This window comes from Hemibagrus wyckioides, linkage group LG21 (genome assembly GCF_019097595.1).
Source record: "Hemibagrus wyckioides isolate EC202008001 linkage group LG21, SWU_Hwy_1.0, whole genome shotgun sequence".
Lineage (NCBI taxonomy): Eukaryota > Metazoa > Chordata > Actinopteri > Siluriformes > Bagridae > Hemibagrus > Hemibagrus wyckioides.
The window spans coordinates 6,589,361-6,614,144 of NC_080730.1; the positions used below are offsets into that span (position 1 = coordinate 6,589,361).

The 24,784-nt window shown below is 37.5% G+C and overlaps 1 protein-coding gene across 2 annotated transcripts in view; it reads left to right on the plus strand.

Moving 5' to 3' along the window:
- LOC131342929 (metabotropic glutamate receptor 7) overlaps positions 1–24,784 on the plus strand; it is a 217,914-nt gene that overhangs the window by 100,786 nt on the left and 92,344 nt on the right. For both annotated transcript variants that reach the window (XM_058374251.1, XM_058374250.1), the window contains exons 3-4: positions 16,959–17,094; positions 17,390–17,544. In XM_058374251.1, coding sequence (XP_058230234.1) covers positions 16,959–17,094; positions 17,390–17,544 — 291 coding nt within the window. The remainder of the gene's footprint in view (positions 1–16,958; positions 17,095–17,389; positions 17,545–24,784) is intronic.

A 24,784-nucleotide genomic window follows, 5' to 3' on the forward strand; every position in this document is an offset into this window, starting at 1 on the left:
CACTGGGAACTTCATCCACATCTCCATACAAAAAACTTAATAATTAATTAATAATTATTTATATTCATTTTAATAATAATAAAATGACTGAAGTATCTGTGATAAAAGAAAGGATAATGGTTTACAACAAGCACATTAATATAACTCAAGCTGGATAAAATAGGAGGATTGCATCAGGTAGGGCATCTGGCATAAAACCTGTGTCAAAATCAAATAAACAGACCGGATGATCTGCTACAGGGACACCTGGAGAGGGAGCAGCCGAAAGAACAACAACAAAAAAAGCTATCACTTTCTAAATAAATCAAGACTTCATCTGGGCTTTGGTATGACTGTATGATACAATATGATTTGTTATTGTGGGAACAGATTGCAGGAGAAGACAGCTTTTTCACTTTGCACAAAAGCCACGCCTCTTACTGACAAGAACTGAAGCCACACCTCCTTTCTGGGATTGATGTATTAAGACAAGCAGACAGGCCATGCCTTCTATATTAAGACTGACAGACAGACAGTTCATGCCTTCTGATTTAAAACTGACAGGCAAACAGGCCACACCTTCTATATTAAGACTTACAGACAGACAGGCCACGCCTTATAGATTAAGACTTACAGACAGACAGGCCATGCCTTCAACATTGAGACTGACAGTCAGACAGGCCACACCTTCTATATCAAGACTGACAGGCAGACAGGCCACACCTTCGGTGTTAAGACTGACAGTCAGACAGGCCACACCTTCTACGTTAAGACTGACAGTCAGACAGGCCACACCTCCTACATTGAGACTGACAGTCAGACAGGCCACACCTTCCATACCAAGACTGGCAGTCAAACAGGCCACACCTTCTATATTATGACTGACAGGAAGATAGGCCAAACCTTCTGTATCCAAGACTGACAGTCAGACAGGCCACACCTTCTATATTATGACTGACAGGCAGACAGGCCACACCTTATAGATGAAGACTGACAGACAGACAGGCCATGCCTTCTATATCAAGACTGACAGTCAGACAGACCACACCTTCTATATTATGACTGACAGGAAGACAGGCCACACCTTCTATACCAAGACTGGCAGTCAAACAGGTCACTCCATTCACACACATCCACACATGAAATCTATTGAGTTATGGTTTTCCAATATTCAATATAATTCTCTCAACTTGTGAATGATAAAAATTATGATTTCAGCAGTATATTCTTTGCTCTCATTACTTTTGACAGGAAAATAATTACTCAATTTCAGTAAAACTCACAATATTGAACAACGCTATGGACCAATTCAGAGTTGAGGCCAATAGTCCTTTTTCAAGGACTGGGTGTAATTGTGTATCGGCTTCCTCTCGTCACTGCATGTGAAACTCCTTCATCATCCGCAATCGAGGACACTATTCATGGAAAGTCTTGGCACTGACTAGTGTCTGGCGGTCATTTGCCCTGCTTTTGCCATTTGGCCCTGATGTTCATCTGCTGGAAACAGACCAACACCACCCCACTCACTCCCACTCTCCCCCAATCCTTTTAATTTTTCTCCCTTTCTCTGGGACCTGTGACTCAGATGCTCTGTGCCAAGGTCAGTGTGGTGCTGTCGTTAAAAAAAAAAAAAAAAAAAACTGACATCAGTCGTAGGGATTTAACGGCACAGCCAGGCTGGGGAATGAGTGGCTCTATAATCCGAAAACAGACAGTCTAGTATTTGTCACAAATAAATGAATGGTCCCAGGACGTGAAACGGATTATTTATCATGTGACATTTTGCGAGAAGGAACCTGTGAGTCATAGCATCGCTGCTGATGTTCGCTGCTCTGTGTCGTTTGCTTCGCTGAAAAATAGATAGCAGGTATCATTAGTATAATGCAGCAAACATCCAAAGCAAAGGCATCAGTTCTTTGTAGCATTATGGACTTTGTGGAATGAAACATCAGCAGTGATAAAGGGGAAACCGGGGATAACGAGCAGAAGGTTGTGTATTCAGGGCAAAGCAAAAGAAGGCAAAGAATTTGACGTCTCTTTATTTTGCTACCTTTTTTTTATGATTGAAACAGTAAAGAATGGGGATGATATGTGATGGACAGCCATGCCATTTATGTCAGTGAAAGCCTGGGAAAACTATTCCACTGGTCATATTTTGACATTTTCTGCTAGTTTTAAGTCCTTATTTGCGTGTATTTCAGTTTTTTATTTATATTTGAAGAGAAATGGAAGTCATTTGTGGTCACATTTAAAGATTCAGTTTTAAATTTGACAAAAAGATGTCCTTCCTACCTCGACATTTCTAAACTAATCGACTTATTTAAGTCGATTCGAATTATTTGAATTTTCTATAATAGGAAAACGAGATCTCACTTTGCTAATCAGCATCGTCCACATCAGCGTCTGTCCCTGGCTCCCCTGAGGTCAATGTCATCCACGGCATTTAAACACAAGCCTCTTGGTCTTCTCTCTACTCAGTTAATCATCAGAGGGAAAATCATCACTGTTTAATTCAGTTCTTTTGACTTATTGAAAAAGTTTATTCACGGTTATGTGTACAGATTGAATTGGTGCTCTTCTGTGTTTTGATGATGATGATGATGGCGATGTGATGGCACGGAAATATTGCAGACGTTCCGATAAATTACAAACCCAATGAATTATTTCTAAACAAATGATCTCCATTTAGCTGTGGCATTCAGCAACTTGATCAAAGCCTGACATTCATTCATTGCACAAGGAGTTAGATATCTCTAGGCAGAATATTTTTAACAGCACACTTTCATGGCTTCAGTGATGATCCTCATGAAGACATGATCAGAAGGCAGTCCAAATAAAAACTAAATGAAATCATTCACATTAGTATGATTGTTATGTTTTCAAAAGTATTTTTTTATTGCCTGGAGAACTCTATTTTTTGTCATCTGTAATCTAATATTTATCTTCATTTACTTTTCTCAGTTTTTTAGAAAATTTTGAGAGAATCAGGACATTTGTATTCTTAAGACAATCCTACGGGAGAACCTCCCATTGAGTCGAATCTTCAGGCAGTGTTTGTCCTCGTCATTCCAGACACCTCCTTAGAAAAAGACAAAAGTCCCAAACAAGGCGGTCGAATTGTGTAGGAGTCTCGTTTTAAAGCCGGCCATGCATGCCTTCCCTCAGGAGCTCTTCCACTAGCGGACTTCATTTGCTCCACGCACGGCATCCCTCTTTACCTCTGTTTCATTTTTAACATCACAGACAGTTGTTCTTACTTTCGACTGATGCAATTCTCCGCTCGTTCGCGGCTGCCGAATTGAAATGTCTGCTGTTTGCAAATGTTCGTGTTAAGAAAGACAACACAGGAGAAAAAAAACCCACCCTGTTTGAGACGTGCCTTGGGATTTTAGTAGTAAATTGGTGGACTTGCATGACTTTGCTCTTTTTTTTTCGCCTCAAGTCAGCTTGTGTACTGCGGTTTGTTTAGTTTTCGGAATGTTTTCATACATCTGCAGTTTTCTTTATTACTTTTACTACTTGTTTTTTATTAGTTTTACACATTTACTTTTATTATGTGGTTTTACAGTTACATTACCTATGTAGGATTATACTGTCTGCATTACCTCAGGGCTCTGTACTCTGATGTCAGCATTTGCAGTCGTTTGCTTGTTTTCCTGTCTTTTTAGTAGCTATTTGCAGTAACATTCCACTTACATGTCAAGTAAAGTCCAATAAGCAAATTCGGTGTTTAATGGCAGGAAGAAATCTCCGAATTGTAAAAAATTGTAAACTAATTGTAGCCTAATAATAATAATAATAATAATAATAATAATATTATTATTATTATTAATAATAATAATAATAATTTTAGACCAATAATAAATTACATTTTTTTAAATAAATTTAGACCAGAGCAACAAATATCACCTGCAGGTCAGTAGAAAGACATTACTGCTGAAAAACTATTACTGACATTACAATACCAGTGGCATTGTTTTTATAAAATCTTCATTATAAAGTCCCTCAAGAATTTGTGACTTTTTTTCTTGTTTTAGATTTTTCTTTTAAAACTTTTTGTGATATCTGTGCTCATGTTTGATGCACACGAATCAAACTATGTGTCTTGACCCAAATCTGCGGTAAACTGACAAGATCCTCTGAACATTCTGAAGTTTGCTTGTTAATTTCTGCTATTGCAAAAATGTGGACTCCTGAAGAGACTGATTATAAAGTTGCACGATCGCAGCATTAAACCCTGAGGTTGCTTAGCAACAGGATCGTCGTCTGAGAGCGTAATAAGGTGCATCTTAAACTCTAGAAATTATAGTGTAGAAAATATGGTATCTGCAGTATTAATATATTGTTTGTTTAGTTTTAATTAACTATAAAATGTCATTGTTATGAACCCTTGAAATGTGATCTGAACAATTTCTAATGCAAAGGCTATAAAGTTTGAGTTAATGTTAGAAGCGAAAGGGTTTTAGCATGACATCATAGACACTGGATATTTCTGATAGACATGAAATGACATTAGATATACTGTATATTAAACTGTATATTGCTGAGAGGATAAATGAGGATATGAAGCTAGTGGGTGTAAGTGTTGAGGACGCAGAAGATAGGGATAGGTGGAGGGAGATGATTCGCTGTGGCAACCTCTGAAGAGAAAAGCCGAAAGAAGAAGAAGATACTGTATATTACTGAGATATACTGTACATTATGCACCTGTTTGTTTTATGCACTTTCTTCAAAACATATTTATATGCTTCATAGTAGAAATCCCACCAATATATCCTTCCAGATTGGATCCACTAAATTTAGCAGTAAGCAGTTTTCTGGTTTGGTTAAGTGTTGTGTATTTGTGTAGTCTTGGACTGGATACTGTACAGAATACAATATTATTGATTTGACTGACTCTGATCCATATCTTGCTCTTTTTTATTACTTTTTTTATGTAATTAATTTTAAGATTTTCTCTCATGATTGACAAATTGGATTAGCTCAGCAGCAAGATTCTCAAAGCCACACATCTGACCAGAACATATAGCACTGATTTTCTTTTTCTATGGTATGACTGTAGCACTGTGCCCAAGCAATTCCACATAATGACTCGTCCATAGCGACATGCCTACCTGCTCTTCTGAAGTGCACTAGAAGTTCATTACACATTTACAGTCAGAAGGTTTTTGATTCATTTCCAATAACAGCAGCTCTGACAGTAATTCAAATGAGTCTTACACATTATTGTTTCTATAGTAACAGCTCCTTCATGGTGAAGATACAATCTAGGACTAATAATAAATGCAAAAATAATAATAATCAGCTGTAAATGTGTCACTGAAATAGTGAGATGTTTAGTTAGCATTTATATGGAAGGAGTCTCCAGTGTCAGTGCACTGAAACCCTGGGAAAGTTCTCAAGACAAAGGAGGTTTGATGTTTCTGATTTCTCAGGAATATGGCAAGCATTTTTTTTTCTTTACATAAGGCTGGTGAGGGAATGACGTTTGTGATAACAGGAAGAAATTTTTCATGTACTAAATTGATAAAAAGTATGTCATTTAATTATTTCGCTAATAAAATATTCCGTTATTGGGAAATTGCAGTGGTATAAGAAATAAAACACTGTGTGATGGGATGATGTTGTGAAAAAAATAAAATAAAATAAAATAAAATAAAATAAAATAAAATAAAATAAATAAATAACTTTCAATTCACAACTGATTTTTAATATGTTTAAGTTTAAGATTTTTGCTCATTGATATTTGGTCAATATTTAACTTTCTAAAATATTTATTTATTTATTTATTTATTTATTTATTCATTCATTCATTCATTCATTCATTCATTCCTTCCTTCCTTCCTTCCTTCATTAATATAACCTCTGCTACCAAATATATTTCACCGAATCGGCAATATGAACATTTATCTTTATTTATCTTAATATATATTTTATTATCTCTTCATAACCCTCCGGCATTGTTATAAAGCAGCCCTCTAAGCATTAGGTTAGCAACAGTACAGCTTTTACTCGTTTTGAACCAAGGTTTTGTGAAAACGTTGCCTCTTGTCATTCCTGTCAGTTTTTCCACTACTGTCCTCAGTAATGTGGAGAGAGAGAGCAATGCCATAATGTGACTCAACTCACCCACACACTTCTGGATAGGCAGAAACCTGGAGGTTTTCTAGCAGTGTTTACTTTACTACATTGTAGTCCTACAATTTAAAGAAAAAAAAATCAGCTTTTTATATATGAAGAGTTTGCAAAAAAAATTGAAAAACATTTGCAAATTTTTATAAATATTCAGAAATCATGTTTTTTATTTTTGCTGTGCATTCTAAGTAATATCAATCAAACTGGAGTTGGGTAATAATAACTAATAAATAAATAAATAATAAGTAATAATAACTCAAATAAATACAGGTAACTTACAGAAGTAAAGTTCATTGAAAGCTTGTTTTTGACTGAGTCTGCTTTTGAGCAAAAGCCGATAACTCCAACAGTCATTTTTTGGCAAAAGCACACATTTCATCAGTTAAACAAAACCAAGTAATTGCTTTGTAATTGCATTTAAGTGCAATATTTAACACTGTTTAACTTAAAACAAGTAGTCTAGGTAAAAAGCAAAAACAATATATAATATATATATATATATATATATATATATATATATATATATATATATATATATATATATATATATATAATATTAAAAATAATAATAATGATGTTTGTAATCTCCTCGGGGAGCTTTTTCCCTCACCACTGTAACCTGCTACTTTAGCAATGTTCCGTGAAAAAGTTTCAGCTTTTATTTTCCTTTTAATCCATGAAGAAGATATCACAGGTTCATCAAGTCTGTCAAAATTATCCATACGTGATCACTTAGTCCAGTTCGATGAAACTCACTGTCGGCTTCTGCAGTAAAACGTGAACTCGTGATGCCTTGAAAGTGGACAACACCGGCTTTTTTTGACAAAATGTGTTTAGGGTTCACATCGTGCTATATGTGGAGAATAACTAACAACAGTCTTTTAGTATAACAACACTAAATACTAAAAGGTCTGAACATGTTCAGCAGGTCACAAATGTCACCAGCTGTTTATATACTGTGTGCTGCTTATACGAGGTTCATATTCCTCACAAATGAATTAATTTATCATGGTCTCTGGGATGTATTCATGTTATGTGTATTCAGAGATTTGTAAAGCACCTGCTTTTTGGCAATTCTCTTTATTTTCATAATATGATGCAATATTAAAGCAAGACTTACACAAGATAGCTAAAATATAAAAATAAAAGGTTGCATAACTTACATAAGTATTCACCCCCATTTGAATTGTACTTATTCAGTAAGGGAACTGAAATGGGTTTATTTGGGATTTTAAATCATGAATCTGCAGAAAACAGCACATAATATTGTTGTGGAAAAAAAAACATTTATATAGCTAGTAAAATAATTTACATATTCATAATTTAATTATTGAATTAGTTGTGATTCAATAAGTATTTGAACCTTGTTGCTACCATCAGACACAATGGTTATATTTAATAATACGGCTTCCAGTCTCATTATTTGGCGAGTTAAAATCCAGCACTTGATCCAGCACATCATATAAAAGACATTCAGTTGCCTTCTTCTTTTCCCTTACCTTGGTCTTAAACTCTTCTGATTATAATGTATTCCTCTAAGCAGATGCCCAAGCTTAAGTACTTTACCTTGTACTACATACTACATATTGCATGTTCTCTGCAAGCTAACTTAATGGCTTTCAAGATGCTGGATTTTGCTTGAAGGTGCTGGAAGTCCAACCTGAGTGACACTATCTGATCTGCATGCACATCAGGCCTGCCATTTTAATTACATCCTTGGAACAGTGACTTAGTTTCTACAGCCACTGAGATCATTCAAGCCTGACAAGTCAGGGCTCGTATCTCAGGGCTGACCTTGTAAGTTTTGACACGGCATGTGTAAATTTTAGATTTAGAGACACAGGAACTGAACTGTATTTCAGGCCATTGCGCCAGGCTCTGGAATGGCCATAGATTAACCTAAAAATGATTGCCTAGATCAATGTTTTGTCACGGATAATGCAGATAAATTTGGCTGGTTCACCCTTGGGCAGCTGTCAGTGGGCGAGGTGCCGAGCGAGGTAATAACTCTGGCTCTTTATATGATGCCTGTCCAGGTCCTCCTGTATAACAGTGGCACCCCAAAGAAGCTCCTGGAGCTTTTTTCTCTCTTTTTTTCCCCAGAAAATGATATAGAATGGACAACAGACTAGGCAGATTTGAAGAAAAAAACCCAAAAGCCACATCTTGTGTAAGCAGATGTTATACCACATATCAAATGGTGTGCTAAACTCTCTCTCTCTCTCTCTCTCTCTCTCTCTCTCTCTATTAAAAAACACCTATTCCATATTTATGAAAAAACATCAGAAGCATCATGGTGGTATTCTTGAAGACAATTTGGGTCTTGTGTCTAAATGCAAAATCTGTGTCATGTCAGTCAAAATCACACTCAATAACAGAGTAAAATATGTCAGTCTGCTTTGAAAAATATGCCACATCCGATCTAGTCAGTAATTCAGATTAGCATTACCCTAGATACTGATCCTCTGTTTCACATCGATACCTCCTTTCTTGGAAAGCCTTAGCTCAAGCTCGGCCAACAACCTCTGAAAGAAGAAAGGTCAAAAGACCCGACCTTAGAGAGCACCTGTCTTCTGAATGGGACAAGTCCACTTAGAGAGAACTGCAAATCAATACAAAGTTCCTCTGACTCATCAACTTTATCCTATGATAAAACATTTCAAACTTGACAGGAGGGGTCACTTCCAGGACCCACTTCCACTGCCCTGTTGACAGGGTACTAGCTCTCACTGAATGGCTGAAAGTTTTCAGCAAAGGGCATGTATGCTGTATGCTAAGGCTTTCACAGTCAATAGATCCCAACCACATTGGCGATTTTAGTAAGGCATTGGTCTTCACTGGTATTATTAAAACACCATCTGATAGAATATCTTTTAGTATTGATCCAAAACATTATAGCATCAATACCCATGTACATTAAAGATGCTCTTATAGCCCACCAATTTAGTATACGTACTATACGTTGTGGTGGCCCAAATGGTTAGGACTCTCTGTTGTTGTTGAGAAGGTTAGAGGTTTAAGCATTCGCACTTAGAAGTTGCCACTTTTGGGCTCTAAAGCAATTCCTTTTAACCCTCTCTACTCCAGAAGGATGTTTAATAGCAAACAATCACATTATTCACCCAAGTGGTGAAGATTTTTCTGGTGGTATAACAATAACAGAGTGGACAAATCCAATATTTGAAATAGGCTAGTGTATTTTCTCTGGTAGATAATCCATTTATTCCTTTAATCAAAACAGAACTCGGGCCATTAATTAACAACTGTGCATTAAAGCCAAGCCACAGCTAAGCTGCCAGTGTTGGGCCCCTGAGCAAGGCAATTAACCTTATCTGCTCCAAAGCTGCTGTATCATGGCTGTCCCTGTGATCTGACCCCAAATTCATAATCTGGGATATGCGAAGAAAAAGACTTCAGTGTGCTCTAATGTACATGTGGCTTCTTCTGTTGGGTTTTCAATTCATTTGTCACTTGTCTGTATATATCCTGCCCAACAATACTAAATGATTTGTCGTTAGAAAAGAATAATGTGAAACTTTGTCTTTTATGGAAATGTCCTTGTCAGTGAAACTCATTTAGAATTAATAAGCCTATTTGATGTAGATACTTAATTCTTTTTTTCCAGATTTGTCAGAATAATGTAATTTCTTCACATATTATAATAGCAAGGCTGAGTGTCACTTAACACACGGAGATGCATCTGCCTTCTCTTCATTCCTATGTTTTCATTAGAGTGTGGTGCGCTCTCTGCAATCCCAAAGCCTAAATTACCTCCATAATAACCGAAAGCGCTTCGGATTTCAAACATTTATTTCACTGAGTGCCTCTGATCACTCTCGAAGCCCGGTGATGGGAAGTCGATACATCAACAGCCTCTACAGGGCCAATTAGGCTGCACTTCATAATTATATATTAAAACCTGAATGACTCGTTTCTGAGATTTCTGCGATCACATCTGAACGCGGAAAAAGAAACAGAGCAAGTCGGGTGGTGACATTACTGCCCTCAGATCTGTGGTTATGCGAAATGGGCTGCTTTTATTAAATGGGAAAATGCAAATATTGCAATTTCATAAGACGGAATTACAGTATATTCCATTTCCATTCCTTTGACTACTCATTTCTTTTGGTAGGATAATCCTGGCAATCTGTGAATTGCTTTGCACGGAAGAGATAGCATTTACGAAGCAGGCATGTCTGTCTCATTTAGATAAACAGTCAAATGGTGAGTTATCAGCCATGCTCTTTATGTGTGCGTCAATCTCCGTAAACCTTGAAGGAAGTACATTAGACTGCGCCGTGTTTCATATCACTGGATGACGAATAGTAATAAATCAGGAAATAGCAATGACACAAAGCACTTAAGTTAAGTTCGAAGATCTAATGATCGTCATAAATTATTTCGAGTCTCTTGATCAGTCCCGTCTCGCTGTGTTCCAGCAAAATGGTTTTGCTTGTTCTAAGTACTGTATTAAATTAGGGCCATCGGTTATTTTTCCCCCGAAGGGAGCAAACTTCTGTAGACTAAAGCTGTTTACACATGGCTGACCCTGATATGACAAACACACAAAGGTGTGCAAGTGACAAACACTTCAACCTTCCCATTAATCAGACATCGCTATAGTGCTTCATTTTTTTCTTCTTCCCTCTTCTTCCAACCTCTATGTTTTTTTTACGTTCCTATGAAAACATATTCTTTAACAGTTTTGACACCGACATTTGTCAGTTTTTTATTCAAGAACTGGCATACCGCTGATGAATACCACTCTATCTCCATATTCAGCTACATTTTTCACACCAAAAGACAACAAGGCTTCAAAAACTATGCAGTTTTGAGAAGTGCAGATCATAAGCTTGCATAAGTATTTACCCCCTTGAACATTACGCAGTGTTTCAGAAACTTGAATGGAATTTATTGGGATTGTATGTGATGAATCTGCACACAGGGTATTGTATTGTATCTCTGACTAATCCCACCTTTAGTTCACTGGTCACTTTTAGTGGACGGCTTCTTCTAGATATATTATTTCACATTTTTTAATAATAGATTTAATGGAGCTGTGTAAAAAAAAATGTATTATTATTATTATTATTATTATTATTATTATTATTATTATTATTGTTGTTGTTATTAATTATTATTATTATTATTATTATTATTATTAGTATTATTGTTATTATTATTATTATTATAACTAAATCCTGATCATTTTCCACTTTTTCCAGAACATTTTCCTGGATTTGTTCTGTTTTGTCGCTTTTGTTTTCATGATCATTGTTCAGATTTTTAACCTTCCAGGAACATATGACTTTTTATGATAGCTATTTCATTTATCTAAATGATTTTACTAGCTATATAAATGTTTTTTTTTTCTCCACTACAAAATTATGTACTGTTTTCTACAGATTCATGATTTAAAATCCCATATGAATCCATTTCAGTTCCCTTACTGAATATGGAAAATCCAATTGAGGGTGAATACTTTTGCAAAACAGTGAATTCTGCAGTTTGTTATATTAGGCTTGAGATTTGTGGAAGGAAAGCAAGTCATTATTCTTATTCCAGGATTAAAAACTCAGGTTCATTCTGGTCACCTCAGACTGTGTAAGACTGGGAATTAAAATCCAGGAAAAGTCAGTGCACTTGCTATGAATAGCCAGAACCCTTAGGTGACACCCTGCATTAAAGAGATAAATAGGGGGTAATGGCCCTGTAAAATATCGGACGGCTGTTTCCAAAGCTTTTAACTTTGTTCGGGTCACGTTCTTACGTAGTGGAAATTGATAGCCGTGAAAGTGTCTAAAGACTGGATATGGCTTTCATTCTCGTATCAAAGGAGCTTCAGATTAATTCAGTGCATGTGCTTGTATTGCAAATTATGCTTGGGTTTTGAATCTGAGGCCCTGCTGGCTGAATTGTTATCGAGATAGCAATACACCACAGTTCATGAAAGGAGAAAACCCCGGGAATCTTTTTTAACGTCTTTCCATAAAATATGATCTCATGGAAGAGTCTGTATGGGGTTTAGTACTGAGGACACAGGAGGGTAGTTTTCATAGGGCTACGTGACACCTACATTAAATCCTTCACGACAGTTGAGATAAAGCTACTTAAACATTTTTAAAGACTTCTAGTAAGATGATAAGAGCTGACATAAAGACTGCTTGCTTTGAATTCGGTGTCAGGTAGACATAACCTCTGCGTCAAGCGACATAGGTTATATGTTGACATCTTCCCTGGCTGATGTATTGTTTTCTAGAAAGACCTGGATTCAACCTGGATTTGTAGAAACATAATACAAGCAAAACAAAATGAGTTCAAAATAATAAAAAAAAAGTCCAAAATAATAATAATAATAATAATAATAATAATAATAATAATAATAATAACAGGAACCATGGAAATGAAGCATCACACTCAGCAACAAAACTACAAAAAAAAGCTTGATAGTAAAACTGGAAAAACTCGAGGTGTATCCCAAATTATAAGCTTCTGCACTATTCTATGTTATTTTCTAGTAAAAAAGAGTGTGAGTAGTGTTTACACTGAAAACTCCAACAAGAAGAAGTGCACTTAAAGTACTTTTTTGCAACTGAAAAAACATGAAGTGTGGGAATTTTCGACACTCAAATCTCACAACTTGGCTTAGATCGTAACAGAGGGGCAGGGCTACCAGGCGCTGGTGCTGGATGAGGGAAAAAAAATCAAGATGGCAGATGACATGGCAGTGGATAAGACGTCTTACTAAATTAGCCTAAGTTGTGAGAAGATTTTTTTTTTAAATTCCCTACAGTCTGCTAATGCTAGCGGCGTATATTAACGGCTCATGTTTCAGGTAGATAAAAGGTCTTTAAGACAGCTGATATGCTGGAATAAGTATTTATGTATGCATATGTCAGTTTTCAGTGCTTACGTTAGCCTAATGAACACCAAGTTCAGAGTTAAGCAAAAGTTTTTAGTTAAAAGAAGTTACTAGCATGGTTAGTTAGTTAGTTAGTTAGTTAGTTAGTTAGTTAGTTAGTTAGTTAGATAGAAACTAGAATGGTGATCCCTGCATAGAAAAAAATCAATCCTTGAAATGTTGGATGTTTATATGTCATTTTTAGAAGGAGTCTCCAGTGTCAGAGCTTTGTAACAATCAGAAGAAAAGTTCTGATTTTTCAGAACGGGGCGGTGGTAGCTAAAGTGGTTAAGGCTCTGGGTCATGCCCCAGCACTGCCAAGCTGCCACCGTTGGTCCCTTGAGCAAGGCCTGTAACCCACCCTGCTCCAGGGGCACTGCATCATGGCTGACCCTGCGCTCTGACCCCAACCCGAGGATGCGATATGTGAAGAAAGAATTTCACTGTGCAGTAATGTATATGTGACAAATAAAGACAACTTAAAAGTTTTAACTTTAAGTTTTCCAACACAGGAAAGTTTTCAGGACAGAAGGTGTTGTTTGTGCTGCTTTACAGCTGACAAGTTGCTTACGTATGTTTATGTCAGTTTTCAGTGCTTATGTCGGTGTCAGTGCTTATGTCAGTTTCAGTGTTTATACAGTATATCTCCATGAACACTGGATTCAAAGTTTTACCTTATGCATCGCAAGCATAAAACCTGAGGAAAGAAAAAATCAGTTTGGTCCATTTTCCACACACCTGTGTAGTTAATGACGCTCAATTGGCCTTGATGACTCACCTTTTCCTATGTTGTCAAGGCACAATGCTTTGTGAATGGGAGTCATGGAAAGAATTCAGCAGTGTTGCAGGATTAATTATAATTGTTATCTGCAGGGTCTGTCGACGTCAATTTAGTCAAGCGTAGTACTGTCTGACATGCTTCAGGAAGAATATAATTGGCCGGTTAACATTAGTTGACAGGTCAATTTAATCATAGTGGGGTTGAAAGGGATTGAATTCCTCCCATTTTTGCCTTTATTCAGAGCAGCAAGGCTAATGTGATGTCATGCAGTGACCCTAAGACCTGCCATGTCATTGACCATAATTTGTACTACATTAATATATCTATCTATCTATCTATCTATCTATCTATCTATCTATCTATCTATCTATCTATCTATCTATCTATCTATCTATCTATCTGTCTATCTATCTATCTATCTATCTATCTATCTATCTATCTATCTATCTATGTATTTGTAGAAACATAATACAAGCAAAACAAAATGCAGTCAAAAGTTTGGACACATCTTCTAATTCCATGGTCTTTCCGGATGTTTATTTCTTTCTACATTGTAAAACAACGCTGAAGGCGGCTGAAATACACAATAATGTCCTTTGAACAGTTGATATTGAGATATGTCTGCTACTGATGCTCTGTAAAGTCTTCCTAACGCCTCTAATCTGAGGTACTGTTAATTGGTGATTTCTGAGGCTGGTAACTCTAAATGAACTTCTCCTCTGCAGCAGAGGTAAGTTTTGGTCTTGCTTTACTGGGATGGTCTTCATGTGAGCCAGTTTCATCATGGTGCTTGATGGGTTTTGCAAATGCACTTGACAATACTGTTCTTGCAAGAACTATTCCAGAACACCTGACCTTCGTGTCTTAAAATAACAACTGACTGTTTTTTGTTGTCGTTACATATGGATTACTTAAGTCCATGTGTGTTATTTCATGATTTTTAAATCTCCAGTATTGTTCTAGAATGTAGAAAATAAATCCATAAACAAAAAACATTGAATTAAAAGGTGTGTCCAAACTTTTGACTGGTAGTGTATACACACACACACACACACACACACACATATATATATATATATATATATATATATATATATATATATATATATATATATATATATACATATATATATATATATATATATATATATATATATATATATATATATGTCTGCATCTTTGGAATTGCTTCTTGCACTTACTGGCTACCAGAGTCTAACATCGGATTATCAGATCTCTGCTTCCACGCAAGTCTGTGCTTCCTTTTCAGTAACATCTCAAGCTTTTTAGAGAACAGATATTAAATCATTTCAGCTAGTTCTAGCAGTCGTTTAATGCTTCTTCAATCTGACTTAACATAATTTTCCCTCCATTTCTGATGCAACAGCTTAGTTGCGTTTGGAATACAATGGCAACCACCTGCTTTCAAAAAAAAAGAGAGAGAAAAAGATGACCGAGAAGCTTTTTTCCATCCATTTTATATAATTACTGGAGCAGAATGAACTTTCTGCATGAATATTTGGAGGGATGGGAACTTGAGAGTGTACAATGAAGCCTGGGAAGTGTTTGTGTGTGTGTGTGTGTGTGTGTGTGTGTGAGTTCTGCCAGACTCCTCCAAACAGCCAAGATGCTGCAGAAGCCAGGCCAAACTTTTATGGCTTGACTTATTTTATGCATTTTGCTTTATTGCATTTCCAATTTTCTAAGTCCATGCTTGTAAAAAAAATAAAAAGTGCTACTACTACTGCGACCGGAACTAAAGTCTTCCTGTGCCAGATAGCAGTGCTTGGAGTCATATAAAACAGCTGGACAATTTAGAATCGATGACAATCATAGTGCAGCAGTGATTAAGCAAAATAGTATTTAACATTAACTGTCCAGCTCAAAGGCTGAGATTCAAACACATTTCTAATTTATTATCTGATGATAGAAGGAGACTTGAGGTGACTGGTGATCCCACTGATTCCACAGCAGGAAATACAATTAAGCCATTTTTTTTATTATTATTATTATTATTATTATTATTATTATTATTATATAACTCATATGCTAACACCACAAATGTTAGCATGTTCATCTTTGAGGTTTTCTATATACATGCTAATGAATGATCATTTTATTTATACTGACTCCCTGTTTCCAGATGGTTCTTGACCAAAAATTGGTCTTATTCTGTTACATTGATATTCACAACTGCACAGAAATTACGAGTCCACAATTAAATTAAATTAAATTAAAGTCTTTTCAACCAGTAGCAAACCTGATAGTTGTCACTTTTTACACACTATACTCCATTTATCCCCATCCAGGTTTTGTAGCGCTTATCCTACACAAGGTCATGGGGAGCCTGGAGACTATCCATATCATGGCACGGGGTTCCAGGCACGGGAAAAAATCAGACCCAAGTGCAGGGATAGACGTCAGACAGGGGTTTATTGTAAAATAACAAAATGAACAGACATTGGAGGACATTAGGGCAGAACTAGGAAGATACCCAGGACATAAACAGGGAACACCGGGTAAATGGTATAAATAAATAAGACAATGGTATAAATAAGACAATGGTATAAATTGGGGAGGTAATTAGTGAAACAAAAGGGACAGGTAAGCAGAGGCGGGAATGAGCTAAGGATCGGGCGGGGCAAAAATGTGAGAACACTAAAACTAAACAAAGACACATGGCACAGGGTATAAACAAACCCTTGCTGGAAACAAACGCCCCCTGGTGTTCCAGCAGGGAATTAACCAAGCCATCCATGACAATCCGAAGGGTACAAGTACAGGGTGCCAACCCATTAAAGGGCACACACACACATACCACACACACACACACACACACATACCATGGACAATTTAAAATGCCAATCAGCCTACAACATGCAGCACCATTGTACACAGGGCAGAGGCAGGAATCTAATCTCTAACCCTAGAGGTGCTAACTACTAAGCCACTGAGCCCCTATCCTATACCCAGTGGTACTAAAGACAAAGATGGGATCAAACATATGATCCTTATACACTTACACGTTTTATAGCCTGAGACCTCGATTTGTCGGCTTTGCCTTCAAAACGAAGCAGCTGTCATGTCCTCTTAATCTTACCTTCCTCTGAGACTTATGACACAAAATATACTAAAAATAATATTCCTTTCTTTTCTGTCTAGGTGGAATCTGCATTGCCCAGTCCCTGAAAATACCACACGACCGCAAACAAGCTGATTTCGACAAGATTATCCGGATGCTTCTTGATACCCGTCAGGCGCGAGCAGTGATTATGTTTGCTTATGATGAAGACATCCGGTAAGCCTTTGTTTACTAGCAACCTCACTACAATCTCCTTACAGAGAAATGGAATAGTCTGACTTATTTTGTAGTCTCACAACAAACTCAAAATCTTGTAAACAGACAATATGCCAAACTAGTTTGGAAAATACAAAAGTTTGGAATTATGCTTGTCAGTATCACAACTGGAACGTGTGTCATGGTTTTGCGGAGAGAGATATTATTTATGCTCCAAATCTAACACATTATTACAGAAATACCCATAATGTGCTTCTTCACCATATGGACTGATGATGTTTGGATATTCTTGCAGGGAGATTCTTAATGCCAGTAAAAGAGCTGACCAAGTGGGCCACTTCCTGTGGATTGGGTCTGACAGCTGGGGTGCAAAGAACAGCCCTATTCACGGCCTGGAGGATGCAGCAGTGGGAGCCGTCACCATCCTCCCGAAACGAGCCACTATAGCCGGTATGATTATCATGTTATGTTCTACTGTCATAGATGCTTCCAAATCCCATAAGAACTATGAAATTTGATGCATTACTTCTGCTGGGAAATATAGAAACCAAGTTATAGCAAATCTGAACTGTGAAGGAAAAAAAAACAAAAACATTTTTTTTTCCTGAAAAGCATTGCACTGTCTGAAATAGGCTTGTAATGCAGAGTTATTTGAGTCAAAGGTTAATAAGATCATTTTGCTGTCTTCACAGCTTCCACGCAGAGGTTTTGAAAGTCTTCATCAGTGTCGACAAATACACACTGCACAGAGGCTGAATATCATAACACAGAAGCACTGATGTGATTAACAATCTGAATTCACAATTCAAATAGGAATCATGGAGGATATCTGGGTTTAAATACGGCTTTATTTTCTTGTTACAAAAGTCTGGATTTAATTATCTAGATTTCCTCTACTAGAACTGGTAGCCTTAAAAACACAGAAAAGCATGCATTTCTACCATTTCAGGGTGTAATAGTAATAGTGTAAGTAGCTGTGTAGTCAGGAACTGCTTGCTGGCAGAGGCAGAGACAGGAAAAGAGCTGGATGGTGAATACTTGGATTTAAATTGCAGAGGATAGAAAGGTCAGGTAATATAACATAATTAGCATAAACCTGCTTGGATATTTTGGCAGTGTCATATTGTGTAGAGATAATTCAATTGTTATATAGCACAGGCCATGTGATCTGGCTCTACTGGCTCCATCATTTCTCGGTGCTGTAATGTGACAAATGAAGACGTCTTCTTCTTCTTCTTCTTCTTCTTCTTCTTCTTCTTCTTCTAAATGCATATACAAGCTGGTGCTTATTGCAGCATGGTGGTGAAGTACCCCAGCTCCAGGGTCCCTGGTTTGATCTAGAACTCATGTTATTGGCAGTCATGAGTTTGGTATGTCCCCCTCATGGCTTTCGTCTGGGTCCGCCAGTTTCCTTCAATGCTATAAAACCATTCGGGAAGTGGATTGGCATGTGATCTGGCTCTCCTGCCTCAGTACAGTCTGCCATAGTGGACAGACATCTGGGTTAGAAATGGCATATGATTTCCCTTGTGGTCACAAAACTGTGTCACACTTCCGAGCAAAATAGGAACATTCCAGTCCCTGGTGCAGCATTGAATCCAAAGGGAACACTGGAACGCTCAAAACTGGTTTGCGGCACTCTCTCAAGCATGAATGAGACCTGATCTTTAACTTAACATGCCTGGCCTAAAGATTCTTAGTAGACTCAAGAGCGGTGGGTTAATAAATAAACTGACTTTACTGATGTTTTGTTGTGATCCTCTTGTGCAGGGGCAGATACTGATTAATGGATTATGGAAATGATGCAGTAGAAAAAAGAGGGTGAAAGAGAAATGAGAAAAGCCACCTGCCATTGTAATCGATGAATAGAAGTCAAACATATTCTTGTACAGAACAAAATACCTGGATGATTCATTGTCAAATGCCTGTTATACACAAAGAGCTTTGAAAATGACTTTGAATTTGTAGGTGTTTCAACTTTACGCCAAAATCCCTATCAATTATTTCACATTCAGCCAGACATTACAGTCTTAATGAGATGTACAGGTATTCCTATCCAGCAAGGCAGCCATGGATAAAAGACTCCTTGCTGTGACTGACCCTTTTTTTATGTCATGTGATATATCTCGGCACTTTTTGTAGTGATAACATCTCTCTGCTTGTGGCCATGTGCTGATAAATGCACTAACGTGGACTTTTTTTCCACTTTTTTTACTGACAGACTATTCTGAAAGAGAGAGTGAACATAGAAAATGTTTACATTTTGCCCATTGAATGATGTTTGAGAACAAACAATAACATTATTCACACAAGATTTGGTCAAATACTGTAGTATCAAGAAATGTGTCGCCTGGAGCAACACCATGATAACACAGAGTGGTAAAGATATTTTTTTTCTGGTGGTATAACAATGACAGGATGGACAAATCTAATATTTGGAATAGGCTAGTGTATAAGCCTTAGCATTAAAGAACTGAGCAAGGCCCTTAACCTTACTGCCTCCATGGCCGCTGTATCATGGCTGACCATATGCTCTGACCCCAACTTCCTAATCTGGTATATACAAAGAAAAGGATTTCAATGTGCTGTAATGTATATGTGACAAATCGTCTTCAATCTGGTGCTTACTACAGCATTTACATTTCTGGCATTTGGCAGACACCATTATCCAGAGCGACTTACATTTTTATCTCATTTTATACAACTGGGGATTATGGGCCTTGCTCAAGGACCCAGCAGGGGCAGCTTAGTAGTCCTGGGATTTAAACTTACAACCTTCCAATCAGTAGCCCAACACCTTAACCACTAAGCTACCACTTCTCCAGCAATACCTGTTCCCAGCTTCAGGGTCCCTGGTTTGATCCAGAGCTCACATCCTCATTGGCATTGGCATGTCCTCCTCATGTCCACCTGGGGTTCTTCTGGGCCCTCCAGTTTTCTTCTAATGCCATGCAGGATGTGGATGGCTATGCAAAATTGCCCCGAATTGTGAACAAGCATGCGAATGTCTGTTCATGACTGTCCTTCTGTGATCCACTAGCGTCCCATTCCTGCACAGAGTTCCTGGGATAGAAAAAGATAAAGCCATTAATGAAGTACCGGGGTTTATCAAAATGAATGTTTACTTGGGCATCCCCTCTCCAAACCAGATTACTTGCTAATGAAAATGTCTGAGCAGAGCACAAGGCCTTGTGTCAACTCACGCCCCATTTGGTAAGCTCATTTACTTGCTTCCTCCTCTGTGTAACACCCTTCCGCATCTGAAGGGCTTCTTCAAACCAGTGAGAAGTACATTATCCTTTGATCTGATGCTGAAGAGAATATGCAACAGCTTGTGCGCTGACGCATCGTCTGTGCATCCCGACAGAGCGAACAAACAAAGTAGGAAAATGACGTCATCTCACTGAAAGCATCTGCCTTCTCCTTACCCAGGCTCTGTGTGTGATGATAATGGGTTTGCCCTACTTTTTGCATGAAAGCAGACGAAAATTCGGTTCTTCTGATGCTTACAACATTTTCTCACATTGTAAAACATTAACATAACTTCATTACCACAACAACATATTACACTCAAGAAGAAAAATCCAGGCTTTACATGGTAGCTATAAATTGTTAACACTCCCAGCTCCTATTTTTAGCGACTCTTTTGATGCCCTGCTCCATTACAGAGCTAAGAGGCATGGTGTTAAGTGAGGTGGTGTAGCACTACAATGGCTGCTCATTCCCCAGTTAGCTAACTCATGCTGAAGTCTGGCTGGCAGCTTGTCAGAACGCATAGCTTTCTCTGGAAGAGCCGACTGAGCCGAGCTGACAAACAGTCAGGGAATCGGGAAGGGATTCTGGAGCATGAGAACTAATCATGATGCTCATCTATCTTCACAGCCCACCATGTTACATCATCGGGGCTGTATTGTTGAAAATTCCTAGAAGTTATTTTGCTTAACAACTTTATTTTTTACCCAAAAATTTGGGTTGTTTCGTTTTTTTTTTTATTTTATACTTTTTTAATTATTATTTTATTCCACTTTTTTATGGTGGTGTCTTTGTGTCTGTATCACTTTTTTTTTTTTTATCTCTTTGTACAGCTCTATGAAAGAGCAACATCAATGTCCAATGACTTTCTCTTTTTGATCTCTCCAAGATCTCTCTAGAGAGTGTTCCATTTAATTTTCTATATTAAAGGTCATTGTAGATGTCATGAAACAGACTCGACGGGGTTAGACACAATTACAGGGTATTGTTTTAATGAGGAAAGTCACAGGTAAGGAACAGCGAAACAGTAGCACAAATAAAGAAAAGTTAAAAAAGTATACCAAGACTTAAGGTGCAAAATACAGTTGGGGAAATTCTAAAAAAAAACCAAAACAAAACAAAAAAAATCTCCCTTACACAGCATTGTTTAACTGTATAACTAAATCAAAGAGAACTGAAACATATTTCATGCCAATTCCTAATCTGCTTCTGGCCAGCCTTGAGGGACTGATGTTCATGATTTGAAATCCTTTACTCGGTAAATGTTCGGGATCCATTTTCACTCCAGTTTTGTGAGCTAAAACTTTTTTTTGACTCCCATCCTCTCTGCTTCAGCCTACAAGGCTCAGGTGCAGCTACAGAAACTCAAGAGGAATGGAAATGTTTTATTCTACATTTCAAAGAGGCATGAGAAGTGAAAGTCGTGTAAAACCTAGAAGGCAGAGCTCCATTTCACCACCCTTTGTTCATGAGACAAGAACAACTTTGCACCTACTGTTGCTTAATCATTTATTGGCACCATTGGGGTTTTGATTTAGGCTGATATCTGGCTCCTATTGAGCACAAAGCATTCACTGTATTCTCTTATAATGTAGCCTTTCAGTCATCAGCTTTAATCTGGACATTAAATAGCAGCAGGAACTCGGTATTCCTCAGTGACCTCCAGCTGGGTCTGTTTGTTTTGCCACTTACTCTGTTGTCATAGATGACTTTTTGACAGCGAGAGCCGTGGATTGTACAATTGATAATTGCACGATTTGCGTATTATGAACAACAAATGATAGAAACACAATTTTCCATGCACCATTTTCTAACAAAATTTCAAGATCCTAATAATGAGGAATTTAAAGTAAAAGTAGTAGAGATATGACATTTTGAACAAAAATGCAGTGCACCAATTGTACACCATACATCAAGCTAGCAATGAATAAGATTTGATGTTCACAGTATTAGAATTAACACTGAAGGAGTGTTCATGCCAGTAAACGTTGGATGCCATTGTATCCATAAATGCCACAGTACAACGTAGACCGATGCAGTGCTACGTATCATACCTTTAATCCGAAACTACCGCATTGCGACTCCCCCAAGCTCTTACAAAAGTTCACTGAGATATATTTTTTGCTGAAAATAAATAATTAATTGTCCAAAGCTTTAATATTTCATCACCTAAAACATTTTCCTTTGTGCTAAATTTCCGAGGTGTTATTCATTTATCTTTCATACTTCCTCACTTAGTGCCATAAGCTCACCTCTAGCTACATTACTGCTATAATTAATTGCTTAATTATACATCTAAAAAAAAATCACATCTTAAAGAAAAAATCCATCCAGGTCAGCAAAAAAAAAAAAAAAAGCTAGTGAAACTTCTTTCAGATGAGTTCTAAGTCTGGGTGTATGAATAGAAAACACCTTGTGTAACATTCTAGTCAGAAGACTAAGTTGAGGGAAATGTTTTGATGACATCATTAAATTACCCCAGGAGTCCTTTCACCTTGAAATCCTTCTCTGCCAGAAACAGAGTATTAATCAACACATTTCACTGTTCTCCACACATCCGAAATGACCATCTCAAGTAGTTTTAAGTTTCTCAAAAGAAATGTCTTATTTGTTTTTTAAAGGATTCCTCAGAGAAATTGCACAAGCAGTTTGCCTGCTGTTATTAATCATGGCGTGTTTCCTAATCAGCGCTGCTCTGATGACTGCTTCAGCATGATCAATCTAAAGGTGTGATGTTCCCATTTCCATCTGGTACGAGCTTGCTGAAGCGAGAATGAACCATGAGGTGCGTCGAAGGAGACGGAGCTCTACGGTGATGTCTACGCACATGAGTGCTGGTCATTTTTTGCTTTTCTTCCCCCTCCCTAAAGTCGGGAGCCTCATTCCATCTAGTGTAGGATATCACGTCATGGCATTACAAAAATCTGGTGCGTCACTGCAGGCTTACTCACTTTATCTAAGCCCACAATTTGTCACATAAGGTTTCATACATGGACCGGTTTCATTACATAGTAGCTGCATAGTGAATGATGTGATTCACTGGATTTTAAATTAAACCTTAAATTTATCCCTAATGAGTAAGCCAGAGGCAACGGTGGTGAGGAAAAACTCCCTGAGATGATATTAGGAAGAAGAAACCACTCATTGAGACTCATCTGGTGATGCCGGATAGCGTGATCATAATGAATCCCTCTCCTACAACTGCAGTAGATGGCCATACATTTCTGTTTTGTTCTGTTGTGACTCGACTAAAGAAAAAAAACACCTTTCATATGAAATACAATGAAAAAGTTGCACAAATTTTGTGTGAGACTGCTTTGGGTTTTCCCCAGTCCCCTAAAACAGCCAAGGAAGATCTCATAACCAGAATATTTTTGATGGGGAGAGAGAGAGTGAGAGAGAGAGAGAGAGAGAGAGAGAGAGAGATGTAGTGCTTGTTCTACTGTTTAATGATGAAATTTCATGTGATGCTTCTGGGAAACCCATCTCAAATTACATCTAAGGCAAAATACAGAGTGTAACAGAAGAACACCCACTGGCTTCTGGCAACCCTGCAATTTGAACTCATAACCTTTTGGTCATTAGAATAGCATATTAACCACTGACCCCCCATTTCAGTGCTACCATGCAGGTGCATCTACTAAAGAATTTCCCGCACCTTTAAAGAACCATATTAATAGTCCAGCACTGGACCATAACCAGACTTTATTCTGGCGCACAAAACACGATGGAATGCTTTTCGATGAACACATCCAGTTCCGGTTGCCAGAACATCCTTTATGATACAATACCTCAGGCACGATATGGACTAGAACTTAGAGTCCATCTACTGCCAAGCCAAAATTAAATATGGATATGGTTGGGTAGATTTGGACTATTTATTTTATTGGCCCAGATTCCAAAAGCTTGAAAAATTCAGAATTGAAAAATGTGGCCGATTACAGCTGAACCCCTTTTGGCTCACAATATACTTGCCATAGGTATAACTCAACATTTTTTTTGCCTAAACCTCAGTCTGCTATATGGGTTTTCAATAGAAATGAGTCTCTTTGTGACCCAAATGACATACTACACACTATGTGCTTACACTATGCACTATATACCAGCTTGTATGAATTTAAAAACTCAGTTAGAAAACTATCCAGAAGTATTTTCCCAGTCAATGATATCAAATACACTTAACATGATGCCGCTAGCTTTAGCAGAATATAGTGAATGTTGAAAACTTAAACCCAGACCATGAGTTCATCAAGACATCTGGTCCACTACAGTGTCATCGGCCATCTTAAATTTTACTCTTATCCAGCATCAGTGTGTGGTAGCCCCGCCCCTTTTCTGCTATGTAAGCAAATCTATGAGTGTTGAGTGCATGAAGTTTCCAACATTCCACACTATGATTTTATGGTTGAATTCGTCATGTGTGTCCTTATTTAAGTTG